The sequence below is a fragment of the Pyxicephalus adspersus genome, chromosome 5 (genome assembly GCF_032062135.1).
Source record: "Pyxicephalus adspersus chromosome 5, UCB_Pads_2.0, whole genome shotgun sequence".
Classification (NCBI taxonomy): Eukaryota; Metazoa; Chordata; class Amphibia; order Anura; family Pyxicephalidae; genus Pyxicephalus; species Pyxicephalus adspersus.
The window spans coordinates 373,523-386,310 of NC_092862.1; the positions used below are offsets into that span (position 1 = coordinate 373,523).

At 49.2% G+C, this 12,788-nt stretch overlaps 1 protein-coding gene across 1 annotated transcript; it reads right to left on the reverse strand.

Moving 5' to 3' along the window:
• Positions 1–11,336: 11,336 nt before the first annotated feature.
• C5H8orf82 (chromosome 5 C8orf82 homolog) lies at positions 11,337–12,113 on the reverse strand (the record flags this gene model as incomplete). Its single annotated transcript, XM_072410518.1, is given in 1 exon segment — positions 11,337–12,113. A coding segment is annotated over 1 exon segment (436 nt), but the record flags the coding sequence as incomplete, so codon positions are not given.
• Positions 12,114–12,788: the final 675 nt, after the last annotated feature.

Genomic DNA, 12,788 nt, shown 5'->3' on the forward strand with positions numbered 1-12,788 from the left:
GTTTGTTTATTCCTTCGGGGACCTCATGGTCCCGTTTCCTGAATTCCCTACAAATCCCTGAGAAGCTCCGACCTCCCGGGCGCTCATTGGAGGTAGCGGTCTTGTATCCGCCCCCCGGAGTATCTTACAGGCAGCCAATAGAAATGCCCCAGCTGGGTACAAGGTAATATCTGGGTTTGCGCTTGGTGGTCACAAAGTGAATCTCTAATCTTCTCTAAGCTTTGCTTTGAGATTTTCTGATGCTGCGCAGTGATTGGAGAATTGGAATGTTACGCCTGTATACCTTAGAACCTGCAGCGAAATATTCCGCACAGAATTGGGGCAATGATATCCCTGGTGCTGACTTCATAGAATGAAAGATTTGCTTCAGGCAGAATGTAAAATGTTCAGGTTTGTGCGCTGAGCAGACGCCGGTGGAATATGGCTCCGAGGGGAATCTGTCCATCTAAAGCTTTGTCAGTGCCGACCCAGCTGCACAGACCCAAACCTTTCCATGGGGGAGGGTGAAACGAGAAGTATGGGAATCTTCAGGGTTACAGCTGTGACAATGGCTGTGCCAGGCGCTGACCCAGATTCAGCTTCTTCCTCATTATCACAATGGCTTCACTGGCCAGAAAAGATTTCATACAGCGTGGCTCCCCGGGGCCCCTCCTCTGGCCCCTGTGTTCTCCTTTCTCATTAATGTCCTCCTCCATATTGGTGACCCCATGTCTGTATGGAGGGGGCTTTGTACCCCGGGGCACAGTCATGGGGGGCAGAAAAGGGTCGTCACCAATCTGTGACAAGGCTGGAATTGCCCAATTATTCGCAATGTCTCTGTGTGATGGGGGATTACCGGGACCCCTCACTGGGGACCCCTGAACCCCAATATTAGTGGATGATCTACTTACCTTATTCTTAGTTTCTGCTGGGTGAGGGGTGAATGTTTTTTCACCCTGATTTGATCCTAATTAGAAGTTTTCATATCTGGAGTAATGAGCGGGCTGAGGACAATGTGAGATTTGCAGACTCGGTGCTGCAGGTGAATGTTATTCAACGTCTGCTGCATTCCCTCCTCCAATCTGTGGCTGTCATTCACTCGCTGTCACACGGGGCAGCACGTCTCATACTTCTGTAAAGGTGGCCCCTGGGGGCCCTCCGTGTGTCCATTATCGGAGATCTGCCCCCCATAATGCACTCATCTATGAGGAGCCAGGACTATCGATTGTTACAATAAAATGATTGGTTGGTGTGAATCTTGTGAAATCTTGTGAGCTGCAGATGTCCCCTCGCCTTTCACCCTGGTGAATGTTGAATAAACTGAGTGCGGCTTCTATTAATTACATCCAATAAAATCACCGGATGCTCAGCAGCGCCCCCCGGCTCCGCAGATAGAGGGCTCCGCAGATAGAGGGCTCCGCAGATAGAGGGCCCCTGTCCTGTGTAATGAGCAGAGCACAGAGGGGAAAGGGTTAATGAATATTTGGGTTTCCCATGGTTTTCTATTTCTCACTGCAAGAGATTTCCCCTGACCCGGCCATACGTGTCATATGTATGTAACATGTAACTGAGGCGTGTAGAGATGGAGCCATGGGGGCTTCTCCGAGCATTGCACCGTCTGACCTTGGGGTGAATGTGCTGGAAAGATTGAGAACTGTGGTGAATGTTTCCCACTGGTGAATAATCTTTCACCCAGTAGAATGATGGACTTCTAACCCTTCCCAGACTGATGAGCAGCAACAATTCATTGCCAATGTCTTTCCTCCTCGGCATTGTAGTGACACACACCTGAATGCTGCAACCTGCCACTAGAGGGCGCCACACTGACTGATCAATCAATGCATCTGATTGGAGCACCCGGCTGATACTTACCCCCTTCATTCCTGATATACAGAACCTGGGAACGGACGGGGTGTACTTCCTTTTTCCTGACTGTATATACCATATAGGAAGTGTATTGTCGGAGTTGCACCTTATACGCATTGTGATGAATTCCGAGATTCACATCCCGTGAAATAATAACACAAAGCCCCGAATTTTATTACTTTGTAAGATTGAGAAATCCCAAGGTGAGGGGAACTTAGTATCATTATACAGGATTCATATAGCGCCCACATATAATGCAGCCCTGTACATTACATACAGGTTACAAATGACAGACACCGGAGGACCCTGACCCGAAGAGCTTACACTCTAGGAGGTGGGGGAAGTGTCACACAATAAAACTTTTAGTAGCTTTATATTTCGTCTTTCAGGACTTTGCCCCCACCGGGATGACCATGGCAGGATCATGGGGTGTGATGAAGGGTGAATGAGCCCATGGTGAATCATTCCTCCCTGGTTTCCATTGGTGTCTGTATATGATAATGGTGGGGATCAGGCTGGAGGCTTCTTGGGACCAGCAAAGCGCACCACAGCTTGTAGCCAATCACGCGGCCAGAATTCACCCGTCACCTCCAGGAAACAACCCAACATCCGCTTCCCGACTGCTCCTATTCAGCTGAATCGGGGTGATTGGGAGTGCAGTAGGGCCCGCGGTACAACGCTGCAGGTAACCACAAAATGAAACGGGCCCTAGAGACAAAATGTTCTTTGTACATCACTAGGGAATATGTTGGTGCTATACAACAAAGAAAGTTTCTGCATTGAGCTGGCAGCAGGGTGACTTTAACTCTCCATCTGCACCTAATGCCAGGTTTGGGCGGAGTGACCCCTTCCGTCAGTACAAAGCCCCCTATGGCTCTGGGGCCCGGACGCGTCTTCATTCAACCTGAGGAATAAATGGCGGGCGGTGACACGGAATAAAGATTCACCTAATCCGCCTTTTCCTCGCCATTCCCATGGATGTCAGCTGGGAAGTAATGCCGGACACATCAAATACTCCGCACATGTATCACGCTCCGCAGAACCCCGGCTGAATGAGCGGAGGACAGAAAACCGAGATAAAACCATGCGGGAAGAGCGCCAACAGACAATAGTGTGAATTGTGGGTGAATCTCGCAGTGACGGCGCTGACACAAATCCATCAAAGCATATTTGTAGAATAAAATATATAAAACACATTAATATAAAATAATAACATTCGTATAAAGCATGCACAGCTTATGGCGGTACTCCGCACCCCAACACATTGCTATGGGCACAGGACGTGGGGGGGAACATTCATACCCAGCACACATTACCGCATGCTGAGGCAGTGATCACACTGTCAGTGGGGTATTTATTGCTGCTGCATGCCAGGGAATCGCAGGCGCCCCTGACACTATATACGGCACGGGGAATGAATCGGGGCACGGGGAGGACCAATCACGGCTTGTAACTAATGCACTCCTACATACACAGCCAGACAAACGTACGACCAATGCACAGCATACGCCTATGGGCCTTAGCCCCTCCCCCGACGCGTTTCGCCTTCCGGCTTCCTCGGGATTTTTGGAGACTAAACAAAGCGAAATAATGAAAAGCGAATAGAAAGTCAGATACAGAAAAGAAATATTTATACAAATGCTACATAACCACCCGTATATCATTATTATATAGCGCCAACATATTACGCAGCGCTGTACAATACATAGGGGTTACAAATGACCGGGACACAGGGGGAGGAGGGGAGGACTCTGCCCCCAAGAGCTGACAATCCCGGAAAACCTTTCAAACATTTATCAGGGAGTGCAAGGGTGAAAAAGGCAGTGAATATGAATAGATTTATACATTCACTGTGCAGGGTGGCAGCCATAGGAAGCGGCATGGGATCACATGATCCAGCCTGAACGGACCAATTAGGTGCAAAGGGGCCCTCGGGGTTGTACATTGGGATCCCATTGGAATGACAATATCCGTGTCCTGCGTATCTCCCGTATGATCCCGCAGTGGGATTGCTCGGAATATTTGGGAATAATCGTTCTGTTGTCGGTGTGTGAATCTCGCAGATATTCCTCCACCCAGAATAAGAAGCAAACATGATTGGGCCCCGGCCTGCCGGCACCATACATAGGACGATATCATTGTTAGAATGTCATTGGGGGGTCCGACAGATTTCTCCTGGAAGTTGGATTACTTTCCTATATCGGGGCCGGCGGGGTTCCCCCGACATTTGGCGTGTTTGCACCGGGTGATTTGGTGCCGCCATATTGCAGGTTGCCGGGCAACAGTGACAGGACGGCGATATCGGTGACACAAATACAACCTGCCCCGACACCGAATACCCCGCATGCAGGGAAATGTCTGACAATACACCGGCCAGATAATAGGGGCCCGATCTCTGAGCTGCGGCCCCAATGTCAGCAGCTTCATGGGAATGTGGATTCACCCAACAAGGGCGGAAGGGGGAGGGGAGTGGGGCGGACAGGTGAGAGGGGCAAGAAAGGGAGTGTGGCGGAAGGGGGAGGGGGGGTCATTTAATTCATCCCAATTATTATTATTCATTCAATGGGTGAAATTAGCCGGATTCATTTCAGATTCACATTCGGAGCATTGTGACCGAGTACAAAGTGCGATACGAGATAATTATTGTCATCAGACGTACAATTTATTAATAATTGCTCGATAATTACCTAAAGGGCCCTCGCCGCGCGTTGTGTGAAAAATAACATTCACTTAACTAACTTAACATTCACTTAATCCCGCCGGGATTCTCAGATTTATGTGACGGGAGCAATGTCACCGTTCTATAGGCCCATCGCCGGGTCACATGATCAGCGCACTGTACAGACTGCCCAAGGATGAAACTGAACCCAAGGAATCTTTCATGTGAATAGATTCACCAATGGTCACAAAGGATGAAAAAAAATGTTGCCACGTGTTGTTCCCATAAAGCTGATGTGACCCCCTTGGTGCCCTCTGTCCCCCCCTGGTGGTTGGCATGAGGTGTTCTTACATTTCTGGCCCCTCAGATGGCACTGGGCCCCCCGCATGGCATTGAAGCTGGCAGAGAGATGCCCCTCCCCCCGGGTGCTCTGAGGCTGGCGGCTGATTGGAGGCCGGGCGGATTATATTCCTCAATCCAGGGAGAATAATATGCGGAATGGTTCGGGGCCACGCTGGGTAATTACCCCAATAATGTGATTCACCATTCTGCCACTCACTTGTATCCCGCCCCTCCCCCACTAGCACATGTATGTCACAGAGAAACAGCTGTACATTCACCTATGAGGGTTCCGCGGGGGCGGGGATAACACTGATAATAAAAATGTAAATAGGAGAGGCTCCGCCCCTCTGACCCTGGCTGTGGATTCTGTGCCCTCACTGGCTACATGCTGAATGATTGATAATGGAGGTTCTATGAGTGGCCGCCTCGTGGGTGGAAAAATCTCACTGACATTCACCAGCATATTCACTCTGTATATAATAGGATGAAAGTGTAGTGGGGGAATGCAGACAGAGATCTGTGGGGCTCAGGCTCCGAATGCTGAATCTGCAGACTTTCAGCACCATGGAGAGCTCCGGCCACAGAGTGAATATGCCAGTGAATGCAAGGTGAAAGGGGGCCGTCACTCATAGAGCCTCCATTATCAATCATTCAGCAACAATTAGTGATGGGAATCTTACACTCTGACAATTTGTGCCCCCCCCCCCACACACACACACACAGATTTGATGTATTTATATCGCTGGCAGAGGCTGTAGCGCTGGACACTGACAATCTCTGATCTGTCGCTCAGCCCCCCCGATGACCCCCCAACATCTGAGATGTGATTGTACAATAAATATCTGACAATGTGTGGGAATCACAAGACTGGTGTTAGAAAGTGTTAGAAGAATAATGGAAATGTTTTACACCAAAAGATTCACCCAATTCTGTCATGTGACAATGCTAAGCTTCAATCGTAAGTAACTGGGAATGTCCACTGCTGGAGGAGACAAGAAAGATGAAAGCACAGCAAGCCACTGACCCAGCAAAGTGAGGAGCATCAATGTTGGGGGTAACAATGATACCCCCCAGTCCCGGCCCTGGGTTTTGGGGTGATCGCTGTGTCCCCGGGCTGATATATATTATACATTTATACAGATTTAGGGCTTTTGTCTTATAATCATTATCAGGGTGCAGCCTGGGGTGACCCCATGGAAGCAGCTGGCAGGATCTGAGGTCCCTGCCATGGCACTCCGCTCGTTATTACTCCGCCATTCATTATTATAACGGTTCCTCCGCTGCTCTTTGGCTGGTTGGAGTTCCTCTGTTTTCACTTTTCCTCTATAATTAACTTTTCTGCCCAACACTATCAGCGCGCCGTGTGCTCGCCGTATGTGACCGGACCGTAGGATTCTGCTTCTATTTCCACAGCGAAGAGTGCTGGGCGTATAACGTGCAGCACCGTACAACCCCTCCGGGGGGCGCTCATGCCAGGGGTAATTCTCCTATTGTATGGGCCGGTTATGGATTATCTGTGTGGCCCCTTTACTATGCATGATGCCATCTTCCTCCAATAGCGGGGCCCCTGATGCCTCTTGTTTATTCTGCTGCCATCCTTCCAGGTCTGGTACATTCACACACCGTGAATCTGTTACATTTTGATGTATTTTGTAGGTTAGTTATTCATCTTCCGTCATACATTAGCTGGCCACTGATTGGAGAGTTCCGACCCCGGGGGTACAGATTGCCCTCAGTGGCCCGGCTCCCCATACGGCACCATGATTATTATTGGTCTCCCTGGCACTCTCTGCATTGGCCGCTCTCATATTGGAGGTCACGGGAGGTCACAGGAGGTCACAGGAGGTCACGGCTGATGGAGGCACCGACATTTCCTGGCATTTCTGTGGTGGAGCAGAGAGGTCAAAAAATGTAAGATAATTGTACTACAACCCCCATCCCCCGACATTGGGGGCCCTTTCACCATCACATGAGCATTGAATGCAGATTATTGCATGTTAGGAATGCAGCGCGCCACTCATCTCCTAAAGCCGAACACCGACCAATTATATTTATGTGGGGAGTCACAATGCTGGCACTGCCCCCCCCCCGTCATGTGAAATACATGTGGGTCATGTGCTGGTCATGTGAGGGTTAGCCACTGGATAGAGGACAGTACTGCAGCCCTCCGATGGTGGACGCCCAATGGGTTTCTTCCAAACTCAGGATCCGGTAAATTCCTCCACACCGGGTTAGAGCACCAGAACCAGAACCAGAATGGAAGCTCCCAAACCTGCAGCTAGGTGGGGGAACCAAAGTAGGGCCAGAGGGTCCAATCATTGTATGGTGCCCGGGGGTTGGGCAGGAATTGGGGTGAAGACAATTGGTTGTTGGATTCCTCTGCCAGGGATCTCATAACCCCAACATTCCGGGTCCCATGGGGACCCAACCCAGGTGAAGGATCTACAGATATAGAAATACTCCATAATAATAATATTATGGCCCTGGGTTCAGGGCCGGGTCCCCCGCTGGGCCGGTAGGAGGTGGGTGAGGAATCCAACACACCCAGAATAATGGATGGTGAAGGAATTCTGGTGGGGGAATGATGGGTGAATCATTGTCTGTGAATAGAAGATATGGCAGAACAGGAATGAGGTGGGGGAATGATGGGTGAATATTTTATACCATATTATTATTACATCATACATTATTATCATCGCGTTATATTATTATTCCTGTGTCATATCTCCACACATGAAGAAGCCGGCTGGTGAAACGCGTCGGGCTGAGTCGTCTTATGATTTAGGGGATATCTGTGTCAAGGTTTGGGGTCACAGAATTGAATCTGCTGATTGTATGAAAGCTTTACGATTCCGCTACAAGAACCCCCGCTTCCTCTTTCTTGCTTTTGATATACAACTTTCCTAAAGAGGGGGGCCGCTGCCTTTATTACTTTAGGGGGTAGGAAAAGTCCTTTCCCTATTATTATTATTATTTTGTATTTATATATCGCTGACATATTATGCAGCGCTGTACAAATCCCACAGTCATGGACTATCATTGGAGAACCTGGGTGATCCAGCAATCCTGCCATGCACACCCAGAATGTGATCAGATTGGACAATGCGGATTCCCTGCATTCTCTTTACGTCTATTTGGAGTTTGCGTTTGGTGTTCGGGTTTCTGCGGCAGCGCCAGCTCATTAATCTTCTAATAAAGTTGGGAGAGATATGAATGTCGGAGTGCCGGCAGCCATCTGAACCCCATTATGTGGCAGCGCTCCCATTACCGGTTGTAATTAACGAGGAGCCTTTCATTAGCATGAAATTAAATACAAACTCCGACTGCGGCCCTCGGCGCTCCTTTAATTTGTATCTGTAATAAGGATGACTGACGGGAGACCGCGTGTCCAGCATGGTGAGAGGGGCCCCTACGTGGCTGAGCGTTCTCATCTCTGCGTCCGGCCACAGAATTCCAATTGGGAGATAAACCGAAAAATTCTGGGCGATGGCTGACAGTCATCATAATCTGTTCCAGGGACTCCGGGGCCCCTCTGTGTAATATTACGATTTATCCATAGGAGATTTCTAGCAGCGCCATGACTATTACACCACTGACCCCATCCGGGGCCCCTACCGGACCTCCCTGCCCAAATTTCCAGCCATTGGATGTTCTCCAAACCCAATTCATGCCGTGTGGAGGTACAAGGAGGAGCGAGGAACTTCATAACACAAACAAAGCTCACTATAGGGACCCCAAATCAGGAAACTTGTCCTATAGGTCCCCACACAATCCTATACCTGGGGCCCAGGGTACAGCACCCGTCTCCGGGACCTCACACTGCCCCCATCCAATGTGTGAAAGACAGCAGCAAAATCAGAGGTCCTGTGATGCGGAGTTTTTGTGACAATTCGGTTATTGGTGACAATCAGTCCGTGAATCTCACGGGGACACTGACAATAAAAATCTGACATGGGATCCAAGGCCATGAAGGAAGTGGTAATGATCATAGTAATGAAATCCTTTTGTTGGTCCGTGAATGTACAGCAGTGATTGTATGATGAGTGATCGGGCGCTGCAGTCGGTCTTTGGGTTGTTATACCCCCGGGGCAGTCCTGTGGGTATTGGGGGGGTTTATAGGGCGATGTCAGAATTTGACCTCCATATTCTTCCCTGTCCAGTGATGGGTGCAGCTGGTACCTGGTGGCCATCAGACTTCACTGTGTGCTTGCTGGGTTTGGGTACCAAAGAGCTTTTTAGAGAGATGAAGGAAACGTCGGAGGTGACAGAAGAATGTTAAAGTTTCTATTTTCCGTCTTTATTCCTGGAATCCCCTCCAAGGTGGAATGAGCAGATCCTTCCAGGTCTGATGAGAAATCCTGCAATGCCATTCACAAGATAAAGGTTTGCTGTCTGCAGACATTTTGCCAGGAAGTGGATTATTTTCTAGCAGCAGAGTCATTACTTATGGTGGCTGCCTCTTATTGGCGGAGGGATGAGGGATAACAGACGTGTATTGGCATGATGTCAGCTGGACACGGAAATATGACATTGAGTTATGGGCCGGGTGAAATGAATCCGATGTACGGCCTTGTCCCGGCTCATATAGAATGCCGCCCATTGTCTTTACATTCACATGTACATTCACATGGGTCTAAACATCAAGGGGACCCTGCAAATATTTCTCAGGTTTTAGGGAAACTCCCAGCTAAAATGATTTAAGGGTTGGTGCCCATTTGCCCCCAGGAATGCCCGCGTCACAGGGAGATAAAAATTAATTGCCATCAATATGCTGGTTCTGCTGAGCAGTGCTGAACCCAAAATCATGCCGGCATAATATGGGCCGAACCTGGCACAGGACAAAGAATCCCCAGCAACCTCTGGAAGAACCCGGGTTAGGAATGCCTTATCTAGAATGACAAGGTCGGGGCAGGGCATGGATTGTCATGGGGTAAGATGACAAGGTCGGGGCAGGGCATGGATTCTCATGGGGTATTAATGACAAGGTTGGGGCATGAAGTGTCTGACAGGTGTACATTAGTGTCCGGTGAATATACAAATGTTATTCCAATGAGCTGCATGATACTTGTGACGATTTATGACAAATATGGTGGAAAGAGTTCCCATGGAGTTGGTGAAAAGTGAATGATGAATGAATCTGCGGAGAAGATGAGGATGGTAGTGTAATCCATGCAGCAGGAACGGGTGAATCTGTGTTAGTGACGGGATTGTGTTAGGATTAATTACCACCAAGTTTGTATGAGAGTGGAAGGAAGTAATGGGCAGCACCCAATTCATGTCCCCGGGTCAGAGCTGGTGATAGTAGAGATACGGCCGGTGAATGTCTCGGGGAATATTACAAAAAATATAAAGACTTTGGGCCAATTGTCAAAGTTAGAAAACTGAGTTTACCCCTAACCCCCACAGGGGCCACACAATTAGGGGCAGCCATTAAAAATCACATCCCCCCACCCCCCTCCAGTGCCATAGACAGCAGGACCCTTGGGTGCAATTATCTGAGATGTGAATGACAGGTGAATGTTACCCTCCCCTTGCCCAGTGGGTAACCAGATCACCAGGATTTGGCCATTGTAGTTTTCTTGGGGAAGTTTGCAGAGATTGGCGGCTGAACTCACCCAGGTACAGAACGTCTTGCGTGACATCCGCCATCATTTCCAATAATGGGTGAATGTTTCCGGGGGAAGAGACAATGAAGATAAATCTGCCCCCCAGCCCTCCCTTCCATAAATCTGCCCCCAGCCTCCCCTTTAGTCTTGCACACTGGTTCCTCTGATTGCACCGCACACTGTCGGCTCCTCACAGTGTACATTAAATGCTGAAAAGGATTCCGATACTAATCCGCTATCCGAGGAATTTCGTGTACCCGGGAAGGGAGGTTTTATTGTATCCGGGGTCTCTCTTGGTGATTATTAATACACAGGATTAATATAACGCCAACATATTACGCAGCGCTGTACATTGAATGGTGATTGCAGCTCTTCTCCCTGCTGATGACCAATCAATGCGTCTCCTGGCTGCGGGGGTGCAGTTTTTGGGTTCTGTGACATTGGGGGGATTTACAGGAAGCAGCGGACGGCTGCCACTATGTAGACGAGCGGTGACTACATGGAGTTTTACTCTGCATGGGGGTCAGAGGTCACCACAGGGGCAGACACGGATTGGCTAGGAGCTGGACACCAATGATCAGCCAATCAATCTATTTATAGTCTCTTATCATGTGATATCAGTTCAGCCTTCCAGCTCCTGAGTGTGCATACGACCATCATACAGCCCTATGAGAAGGATGATAACCTGCACAGCTCTCTGTTTGATGGTATGAAGACTCAGGAGCAGGAAGACCGCATTAGAAGCTGCAGCGCTCTATTTATAAAGGATTCACCCAGGCAATGATGGGCGGATCTCTCTACACTTCTCCTTTCTGCCCCCTTGTGGTCAATGGATAGAAGTGCACAGCTGTCACAATATAATGAGGAGAGTTTATCAGCTCAGCTGTGATTGGTTCACTTTAATGCAGTATAATAGGTACTGATGGTCACATGACACACTGCTCTTCCCCAATGGGGGTACAGCTGAAGGGTCATCACATTCACAAAATGGGGCCCTTAGGAAGACATCAAAGGCTAAAGGGGAACTCCTGAACGCCAGTTTGCTGCACGCTGAGACTGCAAATATTTCTGAGGTCTCATATCTGCCAAGTACCCCAGTGAAGCCCCTAATCCCCAGTGCCTGAAATATAACCGGGACATTCCCGCTCAGCTCCTCCTCACCAGTGAAATTATTCACACATATATTCTCCCATTCACCCGGAGTTCCCCCTTACCATTAGGGAACTCAGACCAGCAGTAGCAGCTCATTGGTGAGGAGATGGCGTTTGCCTTCCCAATGGAAATGGCTGGGGGGTGCAGAATGGGACCCCGCGGGGAACTCGAAGCAAGTGCTAAGCTCGTACGCCAGCGCCGATTTCACAAGCCCCACCCCCCCACTCTTCTCTGGGGCGGGGTGGTAGACACGCCCATTTTCAGGTAACATGACAAGTCTCTCCGGCTCAAAGGGCACCGCCAGCTGCTCCCCTCCTCCGCAGAATGACAAACGTTGGGGCCCGGGGCCCTCACCCCGCAGGAGATGTGTGAAGACAATGGGGCGATCATCACAACGGATGTAGTTCTGTTCCCGGCCACAAGGGGATATAAAGGGGAACTCCTCCTCATAACGTCCGCTGCTATTTCTCCGCAATCTGCTGAAGAAGAAAACCAGAAACTGCAAATCTGAAATACAAAGAAAAGTATAATAATGTACAGCGCTACGGTGTATGTCAGAGCTATATCCATGTATAATAATATAATAATGTACAGCGCTACGGTGTATGTCAGAGCTATATCCATGTATAATAATGTACAGCTCTACGGTATATGTCAGAGCTATATCCATGTTAAATAATGTACAGCGCTATGGTATATGTCAGAGCTTTATACACGTATAATAATGTACAGCGCTACGGTATATGTCAGAGCTATAACCATTTGTAATAATTTACAGGGCTACGGTATATGTCAGAGCTTTATACACGTATAATAATGTACAGCGCTATGGTATATGTCAGAGCTATATCTATGTATAATAATGTACAGCGCTATGGTATATGTCAGAGCTTTATACACGTATAATAATGTACAGCGCTGTGGTATATGTCAGAGCTTTATACACATATATTAATGTACAGCGCTGGCACCCCGCACCTCCGCAGGCACCCCACACCTCTGCAGGCACCCCGCACCTCCGCAAGCACCCCTCACCTCCGCAGACACCCCGCACCTCCGCAGGCACCCCTCACCTCCGCAGACACCCCGCACCTCCGCAGACACCCCGCACCTCTGCAGGCACCTCTCACCTCCGCAGACACCCCGCACCTCTGCAGGCACCTCTCACCTCCGCAGACACCCCG